The 26,339-nt window shown below is 47.4% G+C and overlaps 1 protein-coding gene across 3 annotated transcripts in view; it reads right to left on the minus strand.

The window, feature by feature from the left end:
• Nucleotides 1-26,339, minus strand: part of SIM2 (SIM bHLH transcription factor 2) — a 53,339-nt gene that overhangs the window by 20,762 nt on the left and 6,238 nt on the right. For all 3 annotated transcript variants that reach the window (XM_066259425.1, XM_066259424.1, XM_066259423.1), the window contains 5 exons: nt 21,110-21,192; nt 17,922-18,011; nt 9,626-9,734; nt 7,149-7,234; nt 4,565-4,764 (listed from right to left, as the gene is read on the minus strand). In XM_066259425.1, the coding sequence (XP_066115522.1) occupies nt 4,565-4,764; nt 7,149-7,234; nt 9,626-9,734; nt 17,922-18,011; nt 21,110-21,192 (568 nt within the window). The remainder of the gene's footprint in view (nt 1-4,564; nt 4,765-7,148; nt 7,235-9,625; nt 9,735-17,921; nt 18,012-21,109; nt 21,193-26,339) is intronic.

The following is a 26,339-nucleotide window of genomic DNA, read 5'->3' on the forward strand; positions in this document are numbered from 1 at the left end:
GTCCGTAAAGTCATGGTGCACTTTTGACTGGTCACAGGAAAGCAACAAAAGACGATAGAAATGTAAAATCTGCACCAAATAAAAGGAAAACTCTCCCAGTTTCATACCTATTCAGTGCAGTTCAATGGGGCTCACGCACAGATTTTTTAGGGCTCCTTAGGTAGCTATCCCGTATAGCCTCTACAGACTCGTCACTGACTGATGGCCTACCAGAACGGGGTTTCTCCACCAAACTGCTGGTTTCCTTCAACTGCTTATCCCACCAAGTAATGTTATTCCTATATGGTGGCACTTCGTTATAAACGCACCTATATTCACGTTGCACTTTGGTCACGGATTCGAGTTTAGCGAGCCACAGAACACACTGAACTTTCCTCTGTACCGTCCACATCTCGACTGGCATGACCGTGGGCTACTCCGCTGTATACATGGTGTTACGTCATCATCTGCGCATGCGCACATGCTGCCACATCATCCTACAGAAACTGGGAGGGTTTTCCTTATATTTGGTGGAGATTTCACATTTCTATCTTCTTTTCTTTCCTGTGACCAGTCAAAAGTGCACCATAACTTTACGGACACACAGTATATAAGTAGGTACATTCCTTATTGAGGTAGCACCGCACATGGTGTTTTGTGGAAGAGCCACACTCAAGGGGTCAAAGAGCTGCATGTGGCTTGCAACCAGGGCAGAGCAACGGAGGCATGTTCCCAGGGATCACAGGACATTACCCCTCTTCATTCTCATCAAGCCCCGGGCATATTAATTTCCCACCACAGCTCTTTGAAGAAAAGAGGCTGTCCACATCCCAGGCAGCATCGTCCCCAGCATCCGGGTCACTCCACCCACAGGTGAAAATTGCGTGTGGCAGATGCACTGGGAACTATGCCCTCGGAGGAGGTGGCCACAACATCTTGGTGACAGATATTCAAGAACAGATGAAAGGGGACAAGAAGGGATTCCAAAGGAGGCGAGGCCATGGGTGAGAAGGCGGCAGGGACCGAGGACGGCCGGGACTGGCGGCCCTGCCAGTCCAGACCTGAAACATTAGCTGTAAATTAAATGGGGGAAACTTGACCTCACTTTCATTCCTTCACTTGCTCCCCTTTCTGTTGAGTTCTGCACGGGCACGGGTCGTAAATCTCCGAGAGCCTCATATTTCCCTGGAATCGCTCACTATTTGGTGTACGCATTTCCATGGTGTTCCTCCCCGGCAGGGAGGAGCTGGGCTCAAGGTGGGTAGGAAGGGAATGTGCATAGGCCAGAGCCTTTCGGGGCTCCGGGGACTTGTCTAAGGGCCACCTAGAACTTCAGGCCCCACCAGAGTCCAACTCTGTGTGGCAGGAAAGCTGAGATGTCTGGCTTTCCCAGAAAGAAAACCAGGCAGCTCTCTGGTGTGGGGATGAAAGAAGCTTCCCAGACCCTTTGGACGAAAAGTTTCAGAACAACGGTCCCGAACGTGTAAATGAATCAGAAACACATGTATTAAGTTTCTCATCAAAGTACACATGGCTTTAAAAAATTAAAGGGGAGGGGAATGGTTTGGCTGCGTGCCCTCCTGGTTTTTTCCAACCCTCTAGTGTCTGAAGACCTGTCAGAGGGATTTGCCAAACCCCAAACATCGCTCGGTTCACCCATCCTTAGCAAAAGCACCAGCTACAGTTTCAAAGTGAAATACCACAAAACCCCCATGAACCAAATTTCAGGTTATGCTGAGTTCAGCTGTGTCTGGGATTGTGCTGGGTGGGGGGCCACTGCCCTTGTGACTTGGGGCTGCTAGGCTTCCAGCCAGCCCTGCTCCAGGGCTCCAGGGTCTGCATGTCAGAGCCACCATCTCTCCTCTGCCAGGCTGGTCTGCTGGTCTCCCAGGGCTCGGCCAACCCCTCTGTTCCGAGTGTGAAGAATTCTTCAGCGCATTTCTGGCCCCCCTCAAGAAGCACCTCCTAGAGGACCATGTTCAGTAAAAGCCTTTAGGCTTTGCTGGAAGCTTCCTGGTGCTTAGTAGGACAATGGCAGTCTTCTGTGGAGGCGCAAGCCTTCCTCAAGATCACCACCTTTCTTTTCTCCTCGTCTGGGGCAGGGCCCTCACACCCTGATGCAGAGGAACATTGGCTTTCGAGAAAGGCCCCGGCTGAGGCCCCAGAGACCTGGCCTCCCCTCTAACTCTGTGCATCCTCTTCTGTCACACCCTTTATTTGTCCCTGGAGTTTCAGAGCTGTGTGGGTTGAACAACTTAAGACCTGAAATCTCTCCCCTGGGGAGATGCCTCTCTTTCCTCTTGTAAAGAATTCACCAGGCCCTAGCCAAATAGCTCTCAGTTGGTTATCGCATAGCCCCAATATGCTAAGGGTGCAGGTGTGATCCCAGGTCAGGGCACATACAAGAATCAACCAATGAGTGCATAAATAAGTGGAACAACAAATTGGTTTCTCTCTTTAAAATCAATACATAAAAAAAAATTTTTTTTTAAAGAATTCACTAGGTCTTGGGGGCGTTTTCCTAGATCAGTCAAAGAAAAACTAGGAGACAAACAAGGAAGAACCCAGATGTCTCCTTTCAGGCTTCTAGAATAAAGAACTTGGACAGCAGGGTTTTCTCTCTGTCTACATGAGAAGTGGCTCTGGGACCAGGAAGGAGGTCCGCTGTCACGGCTGGCTCCCAACTCCCACACCTCAGCTCTGCAACCACCAGCCAGCCCAGGACCCCTGTTCTGCAGGTACCATGTCCCCACCGTCTCCGACATCCCCACCGCAGAAAAACAGCACTTGTCAGCGTTTGGCCATCCTGAGAGGTGCCCTTCCTCTCCCAGAGTTACTGTTACTCTTCACTTGGGGTCCCTGGGAGCAGGATGATGCCCTGCCGTGCTGAGCCGTGCCGCCTCCCCACTTCTGAACTGTTCTGAGGTCCACTGACGCAGAAGTAGACTGACTTATCATCAACTTCCTCCCCTAGCCAGGTGGGATTGTTTTCCTTTTTTCCTTTTTTTCTTTTTTGGGAAGTAGAGAGAGAGGGGAAGGAAAAAGGGGGGGAAAGGAGAGAGGGAGAGAGAGAACGAGAGAGAGAAAAAGGAGGAGTGGGGGAAGGAGAGAGAGAGAAGCATCAACTTTTGTTTTACTTAGTTGTCCCACTTAGTTGTGCACTCACTGACTGCTTCTCTTATGTGTCCTGACCGGGGATTGAACCCATAACCTCAGTGCCCTGAGACAATTCCTTATCCATTGAGCCACCGGCCAGGGCCTGAATTTGTTTTTCTTTAATAAATGGTTAAAATGATCAATTTTATGTTATGCATATTTTATCACAAAAAGTGTGTGTGTGTGTGGGGATCGATAAACCATAGCTTTAGGATATACAGAAAACAAACAAGCGAATCCATATATATCTCCTTTCTCTGGATAAGCTCAGCCCTGCACAGCACAAGTCAGGAGTGGGTTCTCTGAACGCGATTCTGTTTGTATGGCTGAGGAACCTTCTAAGAGGCCAAGAGGCAAAGGGACTCACCTTGCTGGTCTATCAGGCTTTTGACTTTTACAAATGCTTCTCATTGGCCTGACCTGTGGTGGCGCAGTGGATAAAGCGTCGACCTGGAAATGCTGAGGTCGCCAGTTCGAAACCCTGGGCTTGCCTGGTCAAGGCACATATGGGAGTTGATGCTTCCTGCTCTTCCTCCCTTCTCTCTCTCTGTCTCTCTCTCCTCTCCCTCTCTCTCTCCTTTCTAAAATGAATAAATTAAAAAAAATAAAATAAAAACAAATGCTTCTCATCTGTTACCTAATTTCATCTCTTCTAACTGCCTTGTGGGTAGCAGGGTGGGTGGAGCAGGGTTGTTTGTTTTTATAGATAAGAAACTGGAAGCCCGAGAGGCCTGAGGCTTGAAGACTGTCAGGCCAGCAGCTCACCCTAAGGACCTGCAGCACAGACCCCTCCAGCTGAGCAGACTGGCCCAGCTCTAGGCTTCAGCCATCAGAAACTCCTCCTCACTCACCCTCCCTGCTCTCTCTGGAGAGTCTCAAATTGGCGGGAATTCCCAAGTAAGAGAGGACAGGACAGTTGGGAGAGACAGTTCTGGGGGCATTGCAGCCTGACCTTCCCAGCCCAGACCCAGACAGGGCACCTATGAGCTTGTGGTCCCAGCTTACCCCTTTCTCCTTCCCCTGCCCCCTGCCCAGGGAAGGCCACCTATCTGCTGCAACCTGGGCTGGAAGGCCTCCCACCCACCACTTCATGTAGGAACCTGTTTTTTTCAAGTCCTCCGACTGGATGGCAACACAAGGCAGAATCCTGACACTGTGGGCCTTTGAAAGAGGCTGCCTGTGCCCACAGCCTATTTCCAACAGATTTTTAAAGTGCCCATAAGCTGAAGAAGCTGGCTGCACCTGAGCACAGAGACTGATATTAGTTCTTTCAATTCATGACTTGGTGTCACTACATCCCTTCCTAATTCACATTCTTAGCATGACTCAGTCCTCGTTACATCTTTGTTTAACAGTGTTGCTATCAGGGGCCAGTGTCTACCATCAGTACCTTCTGGAACTCTGTAGAAGCAGCAGGTGCCAAGCTCACCTGGAGTCCAGGAATATCAGCTTTAGGTCGAGGCTGGCCCTGAACATGAACATATTACTGTGCAGCTTGATCTCAGTGATGGCACTGGGCGGCAGCGACTGGCCCACAGCCACCAGCCCCACGATCTGGTGACACGAGTCGTACAGGGACATGTCCAGCATGTACTGCCTGATCTTCAAGTAGCCACTGCAGTGGATGACCTGGGAGAGCAGAGGGGAGGGTCAGTCACCGGCAGCCCAGGGGGCAGATAGGCACCCACTCCTCCTGGCCCTGGGCCTGCTCATTGTTCCCAACATGCACTGGGCTGTGTGACCAAACACCTGATGCACTGCTCAGGATAAATGAAGCTGTTCTTCTTGGTTAAGAAATAATATCCAGGTCAGTACTCAAGCATCGGCCCCAGACGGGGGTTGCCCGGTGGATCCTGGTCAGGGTGCATGTGGGAGTCTGTCTCACTATCTCCCCTCCTTTCACTTAGGAAAAAAAAAAAAGAAACAATATCATAAAATATAAGAGTTGTCCTCTCTAATCGACTATGTTCAACTTACTCCTCAAATTAAGGCTCTCTAATATATAGTGGATTTATACATAATTAACTCATCGCCAAGTCTCGATTTGATGGCACAACAACATTTTGGGGAGCTGACCATTTGTTCCATAATGTTCACTTCAGCGACTATAATGCTTATCTTCCAATGGGATTGAATTTGACATCTGTTAACTTGATGTTTATATCACTTGACAAGTAATATCACGCCAGTAAATCCAGAATTCTTTCAGTAGAATAAAAAAAAAGTGCTTCACTTTAAAAATATTTTATTTTACTTATAATTCAAGATTTTATCCCCTTGTAATAAAGCAAAATCCAGAGTGACTACAGAGAAACACTTGTAATTGTTACAGCCAGAAACCACACAGGAGAAAATGTCTAGTGTTCCAAATGTCAAGCAGCAACATTCATGCAGCCTTAAGCCTCAGTATTAGAAGCAAGTTAAAGTCAGTAAAATCTTGAAAGGATCACGATCACCATAACAACAGTGATGAGCAGCTAAATTCTTTTTTTTTAAGATATATTTTATTTTTTTTTAATGTTATTCAGTTTTTTTTTAGAGAAGAGAAACAGAGAGAAGCAGAAAGCACCAACTCCCATATGTGCCTTGACCAGGCAAGCCCAGGGTTTTGAACCAGTGACCTCAGCATTCCAAGGTCAACAATTTACCCACTGTGCCACCACAGGTCAGGCTGAGCAGCTAAAATCTTAAATGCCCTTTTCAAAAGACTTCCCCAGGATTCCTAGATCTATTTAACACCTCTACAGCTGAACACATTTTTAAATCCTTCTTGTCTACTCTCACATTTTACTGATGAGGAAACCAAGGGCAAGATGGGTGATGTGTTTTGCTTAAGATCTGAAGGGAGGCCAGACCTGTGGTGGTGGTGGTGCAGTGGATAAAGTGTCGACCTGGAAAGCTGAGGTTGCTGGTTCAAAACCTTGGGCTTACCCAGTCAAGGCACATATGGGAGTTGATGCTTCCTGCTCCTCCTCCCTTGTGTCTCTCCTCTCTCTCCTCTTTCAAATGAATAAATAAAATCTTAAAAAAAGAAAAAAAGATTTGAAGGGAAAGGGAAAGGCGGACCCTGAGATGGGGAGGAGGCAGGGAGGAACAGTCCAGAAAGAAGACAAAGTTACAGAGGCACACCCGTCTCTCTTCAGCCCACCCCTCCCTCGTTTTCTAATACTCAAAGATTCCTGCAAAAAAGGCTCTCATCCACCTCCACCTCCAGAGAAGGGTAAAAAGGATCAAAGGGGGGTTCAGCTTGGACATCCCCCAACCTGCCCTTCTTTTCGGGGAGCAGCTGACTGTGACGCTAAGGCACAATGTTGCCCACAGGCTCTTTAGGTGACCTACTCCTGGGTACTGGAGTTGACTGGAGCACAAGTGGCCAAGTGTGGCAGAGACACTGGCCGGGGAGCAGGTGGAGGGGGGCGGACCCTGAGCCTGAGCCTGCCTGACCTCCTGCTTGTCAGCTGGTGTCCCTGATCACAGCCAATCTTACTCCCTCAAAGGGCTGCGGTGACATGAGTCTATCTCATTAGATTGTGGCACTGCAGACGAGAACTCGACCCTGCACTCAGAAGGGGCTGTGCTGTTACATGCACAGCACCGCCCTAGTCAACTGGATTTAGCTGAATGTCCTGAGGACCAGAGTGCCATTTCTGCACTCTGAATACCCACCGTGGCCTGGGACCCTGCCCTGGAATACGGATGCGGAGCTAGCTCGAGGACAGCTGCCCCAGTTGGACTGACTGGTGTGCAGAGTAGAACCTGCAGGTGCCAAGGTCAGATTCTACTCTTAGCCACATATAGTCCTGGTCTCACAGGATGCACAGTCTTATAAGATGCCAGCTCTCACACCTGCTCATGAGCAGCGTCACTAGAAAGCTCCATGTTAGGGGACATGAAATGTTTGGGTCCCCATGCCTTCCTGTCTGCATATGTTCTTGGTGTGGAGCAAAATCTAAAACAGTAAAGACCCACTGCCACCCCTCCCCCCACCCCGCCCGGCCCGCAGCTCCTCCAACCTTGTATCCGCTGCACGTCAGGCCCGCATTTCTTTTCGCCAAGACACACTTCATTCGAAGAAAGAATGACCTCTCTATCTCATACTCTGAAAGCAGAAGTCAGGTTAGATTGGCCAACTGTCCCACCATGCCACCCCATCTTCATCTCAATGATATCAATAAACACTCAGGACCAGGACAGTCAGCCAGAAGCCTCATCCTAGCTGCTCAGATCCTGGCCCAGAGAGCTTCGCTAGTGGCCAGGACCTGGGTGGCATGAGGAGACTAGCCCCATCCTGACATTGCTCCCATGTGCTCCAGAGGAAGGCAGCCTGAAGTGGGTCCATAGCAAGAACCCGGGAAGTACCAACCTGGGATCACAGTGAGGACTGTACATGCAGCCGTGCCCATGGACACCGAGATGGCCCAGCAACAAGGAATGGGGAACAGGCTCCAACAGACTTGCTGGACCAGATGGACGCTTTCACCCTGTGATCAGCCCTGGATGAATCACCGTGACCATCACTGTGTCCCTGGCTGGGCCACAGCCTGCCTCTTGTTCCTCATGCAGGCCCTGTGCATGGAGCTCTGCCCTCACTAGTGCACAGGCAAGTGAGGCCCCAAGGAGACGCCCTCTGCATTAGCAAGGGACACCAGCTCTCTGAGGTACGACTGCCCAAGTGCCCGTGCCCCTGAGTGAGGGTGAGGTCACTCTAAACAAACAGCCATTGGATGGTGGTTAATAAATTACTTTTTACAGGAAGGTTACTGCTGGGAATGGAAGCGCAGCCTTCCGCCCTCCCTGAGAGCATGCTGGGTGCAGGTAAGCGGTTCACCTAAGAGGCCTATGCCCCTGCAGGTGGAGAGGCTGCCATATTTACCCACAACCCTCCGCTGTAGGCTGGGGTCCACGGGGCAACAGCTTCCCTTTAACACAGGCGCCTGTCTGCCCCACGTTCAGACCAAGACACATGGGTCTCAATGGCATCACATGGTAACTAACACATTTTGGGAGAGCCTATTTCTCACACAATTACCATAAAACCACAGGGCCAATTCAGACACAGAAAACCAACTCTGCAAGAAGTCGGGGAGAAAACCGAGCCCATGTGAAACCCAGTCCCTCCACACTCGGTGGCTGTGGACTTGAGTCAGGGGCAACCCCACCTCTCCTAGACCTTTATGTTTCTCTGCCTCGAACTCAGACCTGCAGAAACCAGGAGGAAAGGGGCTCGTGATAGTCTCAAGATTCATTTGCTATTGTTTTTCTAAATAGCCCCATCTGTTTTAAGAGCGATGCCAGGGAAGGGAAGGATGAAGTCAGAGCTAGTGGAGAAAGCCCACTCTCACGCAATAACAACACAATGTTCTGAGGAATTCTCTAAGACTCCTGTGTCTTTGCTCAGCTTTAAACAACTCCACTAGGAAAGAATTAGCTGCAAGTGCAGCGTTCAGTCCTGGCCCTTGTTCTGTTAGAAATTACTCCTTCAGACTCTTTCGTCCCACTGGGCAATTTTGACCAACTTGGGATGCTACAGTCCAAAGCAGACAAGAAACCCTTGGTCCACGTGCTGGTCGGTCTCATTGGACTGTCAGAGGGAGTTACAAGACTGGGGCTCCTAGAATAGGTCCTACCGTGTCTTCCAAGCACACAGTGCAATTGTCATTTAAGGGATCATCAGTGGCACAATGTGCTCCATGTCCTCACTGCACAGTCATGCCATGTCTGTGTTAACACAGTGCTTACCACAGTAGAGACCCAACCAACACATGTGAAATGATGGGGTGGGGCTGTTAGGAGGAGGATCCTGTCCCCAGATGGAGCTAGGCCAGTGAGGGAGACTAGCATCCATCTGGACCAGGGCTTCTGAACTGATTTGGGCCATGACAAGACCTACAAATCTCCATGCAGAATAACATTTCTAAGTGCGTGAAGTGAAATATATGAGATTACAAATGGATATATTACAAGTTATTGAAAACAGTTGTTACAATCAGTGGTGATATGCTTGCAAACAACAAGACCCAGTTCTAGCAGGGCCTCAGAACTCTTGAAATTTCGAAGTAGCGAGGGGATTAGTGACAGTACATGGCTTACTGTGTACAATCTAGAAGCAAAGGAAATATTAAATTACAACTGGAGAAATAAAACGTAGTTCTCCCCATTGAATTTCACAAACTTGAGTTCCACCCTCAGACCCTTTGGTTAAGAAACCCAGGTCTAGACCTGTGTTGTTACAACTCAAACTGAGAGCAGTTCAGGCAGAAGCCTCTGACCACTTTCTGTATCTCTGATCCAGCACTGATCATAGTCTCTAGCACCTGATGGGGATCAGTAGTGTGGCTTGAAGGACAGAGGCATAAAAGCTAATTCCACTTGGTGGGTGTGTTTGCTGGAGGCCCCAGCTGGGCAGCGTAGGAAGCAAAACCCTTGGGTCCCATCCAGAGCATCACCTTGTGTTCACTCTGGTTTCTGATTGTCTGGAGAAGATAAATACCTTGGAGCAGGTGATGGTGAAGAGGCTGGTGGGCCGAGAGGACAGCTGTCATCTCGTCATGATCGGAAGGATGGATATACTCATAGATACTGTTCCCCGTGAGCTCCACCTGCCGCAGGAGGGAAGGGAGCAGTCAGAAATCTTCTCTAGGACTGCAGGGCAGGGCAGGGCAGGGCAGGGCAGGGCAGGGAAGGGAAGGGAAGGGAAGGTTGTGTGTATCACAGGTATGCACCTGCCAGGGAAGGACTTTGATCTCCGCTGACACCCCACACCTTGTCCAAGTGCAGAAATACTTGTCTTTTCAGAACCACCTCCCACACTTTCCAACAAGGCCAGAGAGGTTTGAGTTGAAAGCCAGAGAGTCCTGAGCAGAAGGAACTGGGAAGTCAAAGACGAGAAAGGGCCGTGCAGGCAGAGACCCTAATGGTTTAATTCATACAAGAGACAACTTAGCCTGACCTGTGGTGGCGCAGTGGATAAAGCGTCGACCTAGAAATGCTGAGGTCGCCGGTTCGAAACCCTGGGCTTGCCTGGTCAAGGCACATATGGGAGTTGATGCTTCCAGCTCCTCCCCCCTTCTCTCTCTCCTCTCTCTCCCTCTCTGTCACTCTCTCTCCCTATCTCCTCTCTAAAAAAAAAATGAATAAATAAAAATTTTAAAAATAAATAAATAAATAAATTCCTGGAAAAAAAAAAGACAACTTAAAATAGGCCAGAGCTCAACTCCGTGCTGCCTGAGGGGACTGGGCAGCCATCGACCAGCTGCGTGTCCAGAGTGACGTCCCCGGACCTCGTCAACTCAGAGGCTGAGAGGAAAAAGCCACAGGATTGCATATGCAGAGGACTTGAACCCCACAAAGGCCCTTTTTCCTGGTAGCTCTATTCCCCAGGCTCTGCTAGGGACACATGTCTCTGGCCTTCCTAGTCTACAATGACGTGCTAACTCCCTGGCCTCCTGCCCACGGGTGCTGCTGGGTGACCCTCCCTCGAGAGCTACGTGACCTTGGGTTCAGACAACACCTACTTCCAGACACACCCCACAGAGGACAGACACCTAGAGTCCATGTCCCCATTGGACAAGACCCTGCTTTGCAGGAAGGGGGTGGGGTCCGGGGGCACCCCAGGAAAACACTGTCATTTTTACACAGAGGTCCCAGTGATTCAGTTCCTAACCCTGAGAAGCTTTCTGTGTTCTCCCAAATACAAGCGCCGTGACAGGGAGTGATAGAGACTCAAGACCTGGTCCCCCTCACCTGTCTTGAGATGGGCAGTGGCATACAATATTCTAGAAGCTACCACCATCAGAGCAGCCTTCTGAGCCGAGGTGGGTGGGTCCTGCTCAGAGATGAGGACAGTGAGTCAGTGCACCCAGTACTGACCAGGGAGAACCCAGGGCAGTGATGGTACTCCCACCACAGCCAGAGGGCGCCTCAAAAGCCCAGTGTAGGATAAAACTCAAAATGCGTGGGACCTTGCCCTGGGGTGGCAAAGAGCCTTTGGTGGGTCTGCGGAACTCTCTCTGAGCCCTGCTCCAAGGGCAGAGGGCAAGGCTGGTGAGTGCCTTGTTCCTAACCACCCCCTTGTTTCTTATTTTGAAGTGTGTTGTCCTGCATGTTTCGTTGGGAGTCTAGCTGCTCCCAGTCAGAACAGAGGAGACATGCACTCTTATGAGGGGGCTGCCCTGGTTGAGCCACCTCACGCAACCAGACAACCCCGGCCAGAGGGTTTAATGGAGAATTCCTCCACCATTCCAAATTAGCATCAGGTCATCAGCTCTTCACTTGGGACCAAGGGGCCATGGAGAGGTGAAGTCATTTACCCCACTCCTCCGAGCCAGGTCTTCCAATTTGTTAAGTGTGGTTGCCTTTTTATTCAGAACAAGTTAGGTTTTCTGGCCTGCTAAGTAGTCTTGCCCCTGAGATGGCATTCTATTTTCTGCATTATGCATAGAATGTCTCTTTCCAATATTATGCAAACAGACAACAGGAGAGAACCCTGTTACAGAGACCCTCCTTCCCAGCTACCAGACCGGGCACTTTCCTAGCAACGGGAGTGGCTATTTGCCTAGATAGAAAGTTATTACATCATTTTATTTTAAAAAAATAGTAACAAAAACAAAACATTCATTCTTCTTTCAAGTCATTCCTGTTAATCCTTTACATTTAAATAAAATGGCAACATTGAAGCAGCTGTTTGGGATGGGACAAGCTCTTTTTTCCTTGTGGGGCTATCAGGGGAGAGTGATAAAGGTTAATAAATAAGAAAGTTATTGTTTTAATTGATTCCTCATGTCCATAGCTTATTTTTAAAATGAAAAAAAAAAGCCTGACCAGGTGGTGGCGCAGTGGATAGAGCGTCGGACTGGGATGCAGAAGACCCAGGTTTGAGACCTCGAGGTTGCCATCTTGAGCATGGGCTCATCTGGTTTGAGTGGGGCTTACCAGCTTGAACCCAAGGTTGCTGGCTTGAGCAAGGGGTCCCTCGGTCTGCTGTAGCCCCCCAGTCAAAGCACATATGAGAAATCAATCAATGAACAACTAAGGAGCTGCAAAAAAGAATTGATGTTTCTCATCTTTCTTCCTTCCTGTCTGTCTGTCCCTATCTGTCCCTCTCTCTGACTCTCTCTGTCTCTGCCACACAAAAAAAAAAGAAGAAAGAAAAAAGAAAAAAAAGCCTGACCAGGCAGTGGCTCAGTGGATAGAGCATTGGACTGGGATATGGAGGACCCAGGTTCGAAACCCTGAGGTCACCAGCATGAGTGTGGGATCATAGACATGAGCCCAAAGTATGCTGGCTTGAAGCCCAAGGTCGCTGGCTTGAGCCCAAGGTCACTGGCTCGAGCAAGGGGTCACTCGCTCTGCCTGTAGCCCCCTGGTCAAGGCACATATGAGAAAGCAATCAATGAACAACTAAGGAAACTAAGGAGCTGCAACAAAGAATTGATGCTTCTCATCTCTCTCCCTTCCTGTCTGTCTGTCCCTATCTGTCTCTCTCTCTGACTCTCTCTGTCTCTGTCACAAAAAATAAATAAATAAAGGGGAAAAAATTACAAGTATTTTGTGTCGGCCTATCATTTCTCCCCTACCTTCATTTTTTTTTTGGTGGGGGTGGGGGGGTTTTGGGGGCAATGGTCATTCTGGTTTGCTCCAAGTTCTTGTTTAGAAAAGAGTAACTGATGTCTTTTCAGAGAAAGGGTTTCATGCGCTGCATAAAGACCTGCCTCTGTGCTAACGGCGATTTCATTGGCGTTTTAACCCCAAACGGCTTCATCTCGGAGATCCCATTCTCATCTTTCGCGTCTGGCGAATAAGAGTGAGATCCATGCATTACAGGCTTGATGTTTCTGAACATTCGGGTCAATTATAAAACTCAAAGGCTGTCGAGGAAGTAAAACAAGTCTTCAAACAGCGGAAATGTTTTTAAAGAACAAATTTTGGAATGATAAAACAGTGCTGACCTTGACTCAAAATTACGGTTGACACGGTGTTTCCTGTATTTACATATCTATTCGTGGTTTTGAATGCTGGAAGAAATGTGACTACCTCAAAAAAAAAAAAAAAAGTACGGTTGTCGCTATAAAACCTCTCCAGCTCTCATACATCAGCCTTATTAAAACAGACCCTCCATCTGATATTTTAGCATTGGTACAACCCTGGTAACTACAAAATGAATTGCTTTCCTACTAAGAGCTTTTTTATGTTTTGCTGAATAGCTTTTCTTCTTGCCAAGAAAACTACGCAGGATAAATACAACACTAAATGCATATATTTTAGGTCGGCAGGGGAAAGCCACCCCAGACTCTGAAAACGCACATTACTTTGCTCTGGGTGTTTTGCTGACTATGGTAAATTAAGCATTTTAAAATAAGATGGTTTGGGTTTCAGGGTTCAAGTTATGTCAACAAACATAAAACGCTGTCCATTCTCTTTATGTCAAAAGTGAAAGGATTAGGTCTTATGGCCCAAACAACGCCATGGCTATTTTCACGGTGGTGCTTCCGGCTGCAATCTCAAATACTCCGTTTCCTTTCCATGTCTCATGAACAGCTATTTCATATTTATCGATATTTATTTGAAAATGTGTATTCATTACCTAGATGCTATAAAATGTGTGCAGCTTCAGTAAGAAATTTAAACCACATGGATACTTGAAAATGTTTGAGGCAGTACGCAGTAGGTATACAGAGCTTTTTTCTTTTTTCAAATATAAGTAAATTAATTACATTAACCAATAAAAGAGGAATTAAACCATTTAATAAACTTGCATGAGTAAAGAGTGCTTCCCCAACACTACTTCTTTCAAAAGATATGTTTGTCCATATGAATTTTTATATATTATATTTATGTGTATCTACAAAACAGAATTTTCAAGTCAGAAGTCTGACTCTATTTTCCAACACCTGGACTGTGTGGGCTGAGGAGCTCACTTGCATTTTGTGGTTGTCTCTGTCGTTTTTGGTATGAAAATTTGACAGCAAGGATCACTGTGTTCCCTTGTTTAAAAGTAAAAACAAACTTTAAAACTATCCATGTGAAGTAGATTTATTAGTCCAACTTTTCAAAAGTTTAATCAAAGGCTTTAAAATGAGATGGGCTTATAACACATTTTTAACCCTCAACTAGATAATTCTGATAGTTATTTAGATAGTTTATGTGGGAAAACCCCACCACCACTTTTGCGATGAATTATCACACAATTATGGCAAACCCAGGAAGGGGCTTATGTTTCCTGGGAGCTGCTAGCATAGAGTTTAACCCTGAATTAATGTGAAAGATGTCATTATTTAATGAGGTAACATCATTGAGAGTAATTGAAAGTTCTTGGAACACAGAAGGATACTATCACCATTATCTCTATTCATCAGGAAAACGGTTTAAAAGGGTAAATTACTGGGTAAAATTTTATTAAACATTTTTTATCTCTGGTGATTAAAAAAAAATCTTTAAGCCAATTTTAATAAAGTTTTCATACTTGATACATTTGCCTGACTTGTTTTTTAACTAACAAAATAATCTAAAAGTAAAAAAATTTTTTTTATAGAAGAGAAGTTAGGGGCATTTGACATCCTCTTCAATGCTTTATTTTACTATTTAAGTGAAGAAGACAGAAAAAAATACACATTGTGATTTTGCCTAGATTTCCTTCTCCAGAGTTAATGGTGAACAGGAGACGGATTTGAGGGGAAATGTTTGTTGTTGCTTATTTAAACAGTTCACCACGGAGCACTCCCCAGACGCTAGGCTCACTTCTACATTGAAGCGTTTTTGTTACTGGAGACTGATACTAAGACAGTCCTGCCAAGAGATCAGGGGAAAAAAATCAGCTGTCCAGCAGAGTTTGATGTATCTTTTTTTAATTGACACTTCTCCTGGAAACATAATAGACAAAAGTCATCTCTGTAACTTTCTTGGAAAATGTTAGTGTGTAATGCCATCCCCTTTCAAAATTATAACACAAAATTTTATTTCTGCATTATGATTAGAAGTAAATGTCATTTTAATTATGATTTTGCCTAGATGTTCTTTTGTGAAGGTTATCAGGAACAGGAGGCATCTTTGTCACCTATACAACGTTTGGATCATTTTTCTTTTATTTGAAAAAATTTTTTTTGAAATTAAATGTAATGGGGTGGCATTGATCAATAAGAGTACACAGGTTTCAGGTGAATATCTCTATGGTGTTTGAATTGTTGATTGCGTTGTGTGCTCATCGCCTTAAGTCAAACCATTTTCTGTCACCAGGGTTATTTTTAATTAAAGAGAAAAATGACTGAGAGAGAGGTGTGGGACGCTAGATCGAACAGCCTGACTGAATGAACTGGAATGTGCTGGTCTGTGCACAGTGCCTTGTGAACTGCCAGGTCATTCCAAATGACTAAGAGCCCTGTGTGTGCCCACCAAAGGATGCTGTCAGGAGCAACTTTTGTGTTATTTGAAGTATAATACTAGTGAAACTGTGATGATGCCTGGCTTTTGTGTAGCTCCTATACTTTATATATCACATAAAATGAGCACTTTGATTTGTTTCTTATCATAATCCTTAAAGAAGACGGGGTAGTACGAGAACTCTTTTCTTTCTTTCTTTTAAAATTTTTATTTATTGATTGATTTTAGAAAGAAAGGAAGGGGGAGAGAGAGAGAGAAAGAAATATCAATTTGTTGATCCACTTATTTATGCATTCACTGGTTGATTTTGTATGTGCCCTAACTGGATATCAAACCTGCAACCTTGGTGCATCAGGATGATGCTGTAAACAACTGAGCTACACAGCCAGGGCAGGAATTCTTTTCTTTAATTATCCTTCAAGGAGGTTAAATATCTGCCCTATCAGACAACAAAAATCACGTAACTGAATGCATTCCCTTTTTGCTTTGACTGCTAGGAAGCTCAGTTCTAAATTTAATATTCCATAACAGTAACTTAACCTATTCTAAGGTATGGGTGACTAGTCATTTTAAAAGTATGTGAAATGTGGCCTTGGCTCGGTGGCTTAGTGAATAAAGTGTCATCCTGACATGCTAAGGTCACAAGTTCAATCCCAGGTCAGGGTACAACTGAGAAGCAACTGATGAATACACAACTAAGTGGAATAATGAGTGAATCAATTCTTTTCTCTCTCTCTGTCTCACTCTCTCTCTCTCTTCCTCCCTATCCTCTCAAATCAATAAAAAATAAAGTATCTGAAATGTTTTGTCTTACTTGTGATGTTATTATAAGATTAATCAAAGATTTTATAAATCATGATTGAAAAAGTTAAGTAATCTGGCCGAGGTCAATCAAGTCACAAACCAAGCTAGGAGTAGAAACCAGGTTGGGTCCAACTAAAGGGTCTTGATTCTAAATAGACTGAGGTGAAAATTCAGAGAATAATAACTTTGCAAAATGATTAAAAAAAGAAAAGTAAATTTCAGGGTCCCAACAGTATTTTTCATTCTACAAGTACACTACTCCTACGAGTCACAGAGGTGTGACAGCCAAGCCTTAGTAAATCTTCCCTGGGAGACCTGGCTTCATAAAAGGTAGAGGACAAGGAAAGGAAACACCAAACCAATTTAATATTGAGATTCACTTTAAAGGACTTTGCGTAAGAAATGCACAGGCACAGGATATAAGGATAAGAGAAGGTTGTAAACAAATAGCAAGTTAAAAAAAAAACAGAGGCAAAAAAAGCAAAAGAATACACCAGATGCAAATTTCCAAATTGGTAATTTTGTTTTTTCAATGAGAAAACACAAGCCACATTAGTTGGCATGTTTTATTTGGCTTAACTACACAACGGGGCTGGTGCGATCCAGACTATTCATGAGCCTCCTGGGAGCCCATTTCCTGTGTCTAATTAATTCTAGTGTGATGAAAAAGAGGACGCTGATAATTCACAATGTAAAGAAACATTTAGTCCCTAGATGTATAAAAAAAAAAAATGACTTTTAGACCCATGTTCCACACCTGTTAAATCAGAAACGTGAATGACAACAATCAGTTTACACACCCCCCACCCCTACTCCGGACCCACCGGCCATAGACATGGGCCCAGACTGCAGCCAAATCCTCCTCCACCAAACCCTCGGCTGGACCAGGATACATAAAGCCTAGCGCAATTTTTTCCTCTAGGGGATGAACCCCTTTTTTGAAAGTGGTTCCAGAAAAATCAGTAATATTTAAATATGTTCTAAAGAAACCAGGACCTTGCCGTGCAAAACAGTAGTAAACTGAGTTTTATGACTTTCTATCACAAGCATATAAAATGCTTTACTGAAACGACCACTGAACTGGAAAAACTCAGGAAAAATTACCCTGAATTCCATGTGAACACTCATAAATCTACGCAACCCCCCCCTTTCTCTCTGCCCAAAGCACATTCTGCATAAAACCGACGCTCCCCATCTGCTTCCCTCTCACTTTCATAGCAACTCACAACACCACGTGCAGGCCATCAAGTGCGGGCTGCAAAGTCTCCCTTTGTGAAGCTCTTGTTAGAGACAGAGAGTCTTACGGTATAAGCAGAGTCCAGGCTATTGAACGGAACTCTCTGTACAAGGCTAGCTGTTGCAAAGATACGCTGGTCATAAAACCCAAAGGAAAAAGAAATTTAAAAAACAAACAAAAAAAAAACATGAAATGTAACACGAAGAAGAAAGCCCTGCGGGTCAGCCCAAGCAGAAGATTTTGCAATTTTGGATTGCGCTCATACACAAAAGCAGACGCCCGATACACACTCACATTCAAGTTGGGTACGGCTGCTAAGATCCACCAACACTTCATATTTAGGTTGCACATAAAATTAGGTATGACCTACCTGGGACAAACCTAAATGCACAGAGGCCGTTTCCGATATATACATGATTTTGCCATCAGATGCTACCACAAAAACAAATCCATCCAAAGTCTGGAAAAGAAAAAAAAGTGTCAGGGTAAGAGATGATAGTTCTATGTTAGATTCAAACCTAATAACTGTAGCCTCACTGGGATGGAGGATTGTATAAAATATTATCACCAACACATATTTGTAAAATGCAAAAAACAGAGCCCAGGGCCATGAGGATTGTAAGTTACACCACTCGAGGTTTAGTTTCCGCACCAGGCTTTCAAATGCTTTTAAAGCACTGTAAAAACAGTCTTATATGCACATCACAAAAATCATGCAAAACATTTGAGAATTCCTATCATACCCAGTTTAAACGTAGTAGCTTTATTGTTTGGGGTTATTTTAGCACTTAGCACAAATCCGGAGTTCTATGGTACTTAGGGGACAATCTACCACTATATAGACCATTTTATGTCATAATTGGCAGTGTTTATACCACTAGGACATATGCTTTATTTGCCACAATTTTCCAGTTACCCCTAAGTACCATTTGAATAATAAATTCCAAACACTACCACTCCCCAGAAAAGAAAATACCGGGTTATTTGAACAGACTATGTCTACAGAGTTAATTATTTCAAATCACCTTTGCAAAAATTCAAAGAGGAAAAGTATCCATTTCTGAAAAATTAAAACTACCTACACGATTTTCTGTTTCTTGCCTAAGTTGGCTAGCTCTCAAAAAACTAAAGTAAAATTATAAGAGGTAATTAAGACACATAAAAAGGCACTGAATATATTTATGTGTGGCAAGGATAAAAAAGACTAAATTATTTTTGAAAAAGGAAATGGTATTTTATTTACCCTTTCATATTTTAGATCCAGAACCAAAGAAAAGCAATAAAATTGGTGAAAGATCTATACAACCCACAATGCTGCCCCCATAAAAAATATTCCAAATTAATTTCTGGCCACAAATTCTATTTTTACAGCATGTAATTGAAACCAGATTACCTTTGGTTTTTCTAAATCCGCCCCCTCTTTAGAGGGTGGGGAGGGACCTAAAAAGAACGTAGCAGAAACGAAACTCGAAAGCTCTCCCGACAGTCTAATCTCTCAAATAAGAGTTTTGCTGCAAAAATTTTTTGCCAACTGAACTATCATTACCTTTCCCCTGGGCCGAGGGTGGAATCAACATCTTGATTAGAAGCCTTACTTTCAACATTTCTAACTCAGCAACAATATTTTCCCAGCTAAACTCCATTGCAAAAATATCAACTCTACAGCAATTTCCAGAGTTATAAACGTTTTGGCACATTTTGCATTCTTGCTTAACTCCAAAATCCCTTAAAGAGATACATTAATGAAATAGTCTCTGACAGTGAGCCATACATATGAGTAAAAGAGAAAAATTATCATAATCAAATTCTGGAAGTTGCCAGCAGTAGCTAAAAATAATATCCTTAATGGAAAACGTTGGGTACGCCTTTCATAGCTTCAAATTTTGCTTGCCTGTGTATTAAGTGCAAAGGCACTCATCCACACACCGCGGCGGAATTAATTAAAGAAACGTACCGTGGAGGAACCCGAGGATGTTGACTTTGCACTTAGCTGTCCCCGATATTAGTGTCACTTATAATATGTAGGAGTATCTAACATGCAGAACGCCGCGGGCTCGCTCAGAGCTGGAGGTGAGCCTGCGGGGAGCGCAGGGCTCACGGGAAGGGCTCCAAGAGCACCATTACCCGCTGCCTGGCTGCCACACCGTTCGCTTTATGTTATAAAAGCTTCAGGTTTCAAATATTCCTCGGATCTGCTCTTCCCCAGAGCACGCAGTTCTTAAAAAATAAATCACACCAGGACATTCGGGGCAAAAGAATTTTGAAAAGATCTGCTTTTTCGAAACGCAGAGCTGGTGGCTGACTCTGACCCAAGTCCCCGCGTCCCGCCGCCAACTTTTTTTTTTTCCTTTTAAAGAAAACACAAAATAGAAGAAGGAAATGCAAAATAGCTCTCTGCAGGCATTTTTCGGTGGCAGAGACAAATGACGGGAGGGGGGAATGAATCGGGTCGTTGATGGGGTTCTGTAAAGGGCATTTGAAAGACTCTGAGACACCAGGCATTGCTGTCCCCACCTAGCGCCAGCCACCAACTTGGAATTGGCCCTGGAATTGGCCGGTCCTGGGCACTGTTACCCGGCCCCGGGTCCCAGACGCTGCTGGGGAAATCCGAGGTCAGGAGCGGTTTAACAGCTGAAGATTGAATGGCTCTGGGCTGGGGGCGCTAAGCGATTGACCACAAACCAAGCAAGGGCTCTCTCCATGAGCCAGGGGACTCCAGAGACCGCATCATGTTGTGGCTGGACTGCTCAAGAGCTGAACCATTTGAGTGGAACCCAGCTCCAACACTTGCTGTGTGACCTCAGGCATGTTGCTTAACCTCTCTGTGCCTCAACTTCCTCCTCTGAAAAAATTAAGTTAAGAATGGAACCCACTCTAGGTGGGCGGTGAAGCCAGATGATACAGTAAGATTTAGAACAGACTCTGGCCCATAGCAAACTCTCAGTATGTGCATGCCAACTGTTAATATTCTATGAGAGATGTTGTCTCTCCTTTATTGCAACCCTTCCAAATACACAATTGTCAAACACTCTGGGGCTGCCCCACTCTGGCTCAGAGAGCCCTGATTATGCCTTTTCTGTCTCCAGTGCCTGGCATAGCATTCGGCACAGAGCAAGAGCTCCATAGAAAGTTTGCTGGGGGAAGTTAAGGTTGGAAAGGCCTTAACAATGCCCAGGGATGCACTATAGTCTACCATCTTCTGTGTTTGAGTCTCTGGGCTGAGGGACCTCCAGGTGCGGGGTAGGTGTGGGCCTGGCCAGGGGGTGGCTCTGGTTGAACTGAGGACACACGGGTGCTGGCCCTGGAGTGACTGAGGACTGGCAGATGAATAAACCCCTTGCCCCGAGGTTGGTGCACACACAACCTCTCGCCTGGGGCAGAAGGGGAGAGAGGGCGGTGGGGGGGCAGTGTGCTCTGTAGGTGGGAGCATATGGATACACCAGTACTCTTTGAGGAGAGAAACCTTGAGACCCGGGTGTTGGGTCACAAGGGAGCACCACCCAGGCGTAGACCAAGGCTGCTAGCATCCCGACATCCTCCACCAGCGCGCGGCCTTACCTGCAGCAAGTGCGATCCTAGCTCCTTGGCGACACTGTCTAGTGGCCCGGTGCGACTCGGCTGTCCCCACGCATCTCCTAAACCTGGACAGGGCAAATAAAGCAAATCAGTAAATGGCAGCGCCAGCCGGAGGCGCAGGCGCCAAGCGGGGTGCGCGGAAATCCACCCCCCTGCACCCAGCACCAGCCGCCTGCTAAGCCTTAGCATCCCTTTTGCCCTCAATTAAAGAGAAAAAGAGACCTAGGTTCCACGCTGCTCCGACGGGCTGTAGCCCGCGTGGGTCGCTCACGTGCTCAAGGCTCTGAAACTGCTGTTTAATTATTTGAAATGCCACAAAATAATTTAATATGCTTTGTTGAAATCGGCCATCCTCGCGGCCAAACGGGGATACTGATGTGGCTCATATATATTCCCCCAAGGACCCCCTCCCTTCCCACGGCGTAGGCAACTACGCATTTTCCCAAAGACAGAGAAGCCCGGAGGAAAAACCCTTGCTGTCCAGGAGGCAGCTTTTCCTGCATTAAAAAAAAAAAAAAGAAAAAAAAAAAGATTTCTTTTCAACTTCAGTAACTCCTTGGGCTCCCCAGCCCTCTCGGCGCCCCCGGAGCGCCATCCCGTTTCAATCCGGGAGCTGCAGCCTAAGGAGGGTTTACTCCAAATGCACCAACAGCTGAAGTCAGTGAGAGCCCGTTTATACCAGACATTAATGGGAAGATGTCTCTGTCACATAATTAGGGTCCCCCAGCACCTCTGTTTCCTACGTTCCCCCACCCCCAAGACCCTTGCCCCCTATCACCTCCCAGAAGACCACCAGTGTTGCAGAAAGTGCAGATGAGGAAAGACTGCCCTGCCCAGCTGAGCCTCCCTCTCCAGTGCCCTTGGCTCAGTGGCTGTGACCCGGGGGATCCTAGGCTTTCCTCTAAGGACTTGGAAGGAAGCAGGAAAGCCAGGTGAAGTTGGCAGCGTTAAGCGCCATCTGGTCAAACATGCAGTCGATCCCGAGTCCTTCCTCGGAAGGCCTGGCCAGCTACCCTCCAGTTAGCACTGCAGTCCCCGACGATGAGGTGGCCAAGGCCTTGATGGGTCTCAGCCTTTCATGGAAAACGTGCCCCAAGCTCCAGGCCCACTCGTGCACCACGCACCACCAGCTGCTGACCCGTGCCGGGTGGGCTGTGCCTTCCCCTGGTGGTGAACTGCAAGCCAGACCTGCCCCCTGCCCGTTGAGGGATGGGTTGGAGTGCGGGACCAGAGGCCAGAATCGGGCTGGCAGGGTAGGGAACCTCGTTCAGCCACTGAGAATCTGCGGCCATTCCTGGGATCATCAGCTCCTCTAAGGGCGGCGGCAAGTGAATGGACCGCAGAGTTGTATGGTGCCTGGGGTCTTGCCGCTGCTCCTGAGGGAACCTGGGGTCGCTGCTTCTGATAGCTTTGACCCCAGGAGGTGAAAAACTCACCCCAGTGCGAGACAGTGGCCCAGCCTGGAGCACAGAGGCTTTGGGGACCCTTCCTGGTGAACTTGGAGCAAATAAAAAAGGGACGACTTTTCATTTCTCCTCCTGGGCTCTAGGAATTAGGGACTTCCCCTGGACTCCCCAGAAATCCCAATCCCCCATATGTGATGGCGGCCCATCAGCCTCCACCCTGTGGACAGAGCTGTCTCTTTGACCTCAGTACCTCACTGCCTGCTCCACTCCTGGACCCGAGGATGCCCACAGTGACCAGAGCAGTATTCACTGCCTGCTCCTCGTCATCCTCGCTCCCCAGCATGCCGTCGTGGGCAGTGGCTGCATTTGCTTTCTTTAACCAGAACTGGAAAGAACCAAAATGTCAAAGCCCCTGGCTTGAATGAAGAAAGAATTTAATAAAGACCCAAGCATTCTGATTTCTAAAAATGGACAAAGACGCCTGGTGACTGTTCTCTGCCCTCCTCTGGGTGTTTTCCCAGGTTTGAGTCAAACCACCTTTCCTGGCTCAGTGGGAGCGTGAGTGTGGCCTCCTGCCTTTGGTGTCTCCAAGGGTCCCTATCAAGAGAAAATCTACACCATTGCCAATGACCCCCAGACCATAATCCCCTGCCCAGCTCTCCTAAAAGCCTGTCGAAGGCTCTGACCTCACATGCAAAAGTGCACTGTGTACACGGGACAATTCTTTGTACAATTCAAAAACCCAGACACTTCGAGAGAGCCTTGTTCTCTTATATCATTATAATTTTTCCTATAATTTCCCAAAGCCTCCGTTTTGCAGGAGAAGATTTGGGTCCAAATGCTTTTTCTGGACCTGGTGGGAGGTGGTAGGAGGTGGCAGAGATGAGAGGGTGAGGGGCAGCAAGAAGTTCTCCTCAAGCATCCTTCCCCTGTCACCTCACCCTGGGGCGATAGCACTGCCGGCTCTTCCACCAGAAACCACTGTGGCTGAGGACTTTTTACTTGTCCCATAAAAAATCTACTTTCAGCAGAAGGGAGAGACTAAATTAAGGTTTGTAACCAATATGCTCCCCAAAAAGTGAGGCACTGTCTGTGTGGCCCTTATCTGAGCCTGACAAAGGGCTTTGTTTGAAAACCGAGGGAAGGAATATAGAAGACCAGGCTCTGCCCCTCCAAGGGCACCAGCGGCTGAAGCTGGCCATCTGTCCTGCCTGGATCTGGGACCCCCACCCAGTGACTGTAGGGCAGCCAGCAGGCTCCCCAGCCCATGCTTTGGTTCCCAGCCACCAGGGTTTGGGTCTCACTTGCCCTACGTGGTTCAGCAACGGAATCCTCTGGGGACTCCCTGCCACTGGGGATCCAGATGGCCAGGTCATAGGGAAGGGGTCAGCCACCTGGTCAGAGGGAAATAGAGCCAGGGATCCCCTTTCCTCCTCTGCTTCCCAGCATTTGTGGGTGCCTATACCCATGGTACTCACACTCCACTGGCTATTCAGATTAATCCCACCAGGCCCTCCTGCCACAGAAGCTATCTAGATATGGTCCCTCCTCCTGGGTGCTCAGTTAGTTAGCTGCCAGTTCTCGATGAGCGATGTGCATGGTGCCCTGTTCCCCAGCCAGCCTCTGGGGTTACCCTTGGAGCTCTGCCCTCCAGGTGCAGGTCACAGGCCATTAACAGGGGACCACACGAATAAGATGATTTCCCAGGGAAGGGGACATCATGGCAGGGTTCCCTCACTGTGAGGTAGGGTCACATCTCTCAGATGACAGACATGAGTTGAGATGGGTGGTTTGCTCTTTCTTCTGGCCCTAAGAGCAGAACTCACTATGACCAGGGACCCTTGGGTGCAGCCCCAGAGAAATGGCCTGGACTTTGCTAAGAACTCCTAGGATAAACTGGCATTCTTACATTTCCCCAAGGGCAATCATAGGTGTCTAACCCAGTGACAAAAGCACTGCCCACAGGGATATGTGGTAATTAAATGGGGTTAATTACAGGGGCCGACCCTTGCCCCTGCCGGTACACGGAAAAACTGCACCTGGGATTGTGATTGTGAGAAACCAGGGCAAACCTTCAGCCTCCCCCCACCACTACCCAGGGACACACAGGGGCTTCACTTCCTGCCTCCTCCTCCCTTGTTTAAGATGCTTGCTGGGCCAGTCTGGACGGTCTGATCTCCAGCAAGTGCCCTGACTATCAACCTTTATTTCTCACCTCTGAAATGGGGTTGTTGGGGATTAAATGAGCTAAACTTACAGGCGCAGAGTGGAGAGCTAGTTCAGGTGCAGAGCCTCCATCTGTGCAGCAGCTGCCTCCACCTTGGTCCAGTCTTTTCTCTTTTTCCTCTGCACCCCTCCCCCAAATACTACCCCTTTTCCAGGAAAGCGTGTGATATTGGGAAGCTTGGTCTCTCCACAGTGCAGACCATCTGAGGACACAAGGTCACACTCCCCCATTGCAAACCACTCCAAAGTCAAGAAGGGAGGGGTGGAGGGTAAGGACTGGCTGGCTGCTGGGCCCTCTTCCCCATCACCATCTCTCTCTCCGGGGGGTGCCAAACCTGTGCGAAACGGCAATGAGGAGAGCTTGGGGCCAGCCCACCTCACTACAAGAGAGCCCAAAGCTGATGACTCTGGGCCCAGGAAATTGTCACGGTCCTCCACACACTTTGTCCTTCTCCTGCCTTGGAATGCTGGTCTCTCTGGGTCCCTGAAAAGTCTACCCTTACTCCAAACCACCCATCGCACAGCGGACCAAGGACGGGGTGTGAGGGAAGTGGTAGGTATTGGGTGCCAGAAAAAGGCCACGAGAATGGAGCGCAACGGGATGGGGAAGGGAAGGGGGCTTCCAGCTGAGCCCTGCCCCACTACTGGCCAGTGTTGTTTGTGCTCAGGCAACGGACGAGAGACCCCTGCCCCCACCCAATGCCTGATGCTCAGACCCTGAAGGATGGGATGGAGCCCCAGCCACTGCACTGCGCTGCCCTGGCCAGGCTTCCGCGTCCAGAGCCCCGGGAAACAGACATGCGCGTGCACCTCCAGTTCCTGCCTCCAGCTGCCAGAGCCCCGCGTCCCTGGCTTTCCCTTCTCCGAGAACCATCCAACTCCGCGACTGTGAGCTTTCCTTCCAGGACCCAGGCACATAGCCTGGCAGGCTTCCAAGTAGTGATGGGGAGAGGGTTGCAAAAATCCACACTATTCTATAAAAACACAATAAGTCTATTTAAAAAATCAACATTATTTTGGGCTGCGATATGGAAAGGCCTTGGGTCTATAACTCATGTCTGCTTAGGAGTCTGTCCTCACACCACATCCTCTGAATCAAAACTTTTAGATTCCAGGTGAGAATTTCTAGGGCAGCCCCCCTCTTCTCCCATCCGTGTGTGTGTGTGTGTGTGTGTGTGTGTGTGTGTGTGTTTGGGGGCTAGGCCATGTTTGAGTCTAAACACAGACAAAACCCACCACTGGAATAATTCAGGCCTCCAATCCCACTTCTGTTGTGTGTGAATGATGTTCACTTCTTTTAAGTAAAAGGCTGTGATAAATATTCCAGTCCCTTCCCCATTTCCCACCCACACCTGTCTTGGGTCTTTAGGTCTGAGGATGGGGAAAAGGGGGTTCTGTTCTCCCTTCCATAGTGAGTCTCAGTTTCCAGCTCCATTCCTGAACTGGGGCCTCTGGCCAGTTCTCCTGCCAGCCCTTCCTGAACAAGGGCTGGGGGAATGCACCCTCTGACCTAGTGCTGGGGCTCAAATCTCTACCTCTGGGAAGGAGCCTAACCCTCAAGATTGGTCATAGAGTTCCTG

The sequence above is a fragment of the Saccopteryx bilineata genome, chromosome 2 (genome assembly GCF_036850765.1).
Source record: "Saccopteryx bilineata isolate mSacBil1 chromosome 2, mSacBil1_pri_phased_curated, whole genome shotgun sequence".
Taxonomy (NCBI): Eukaryota; Metazoa; Chordata; class Mammalia; order Chiroptera; family Emballonuridae; genus Saccopteryx; species Saccopteryx bilineata.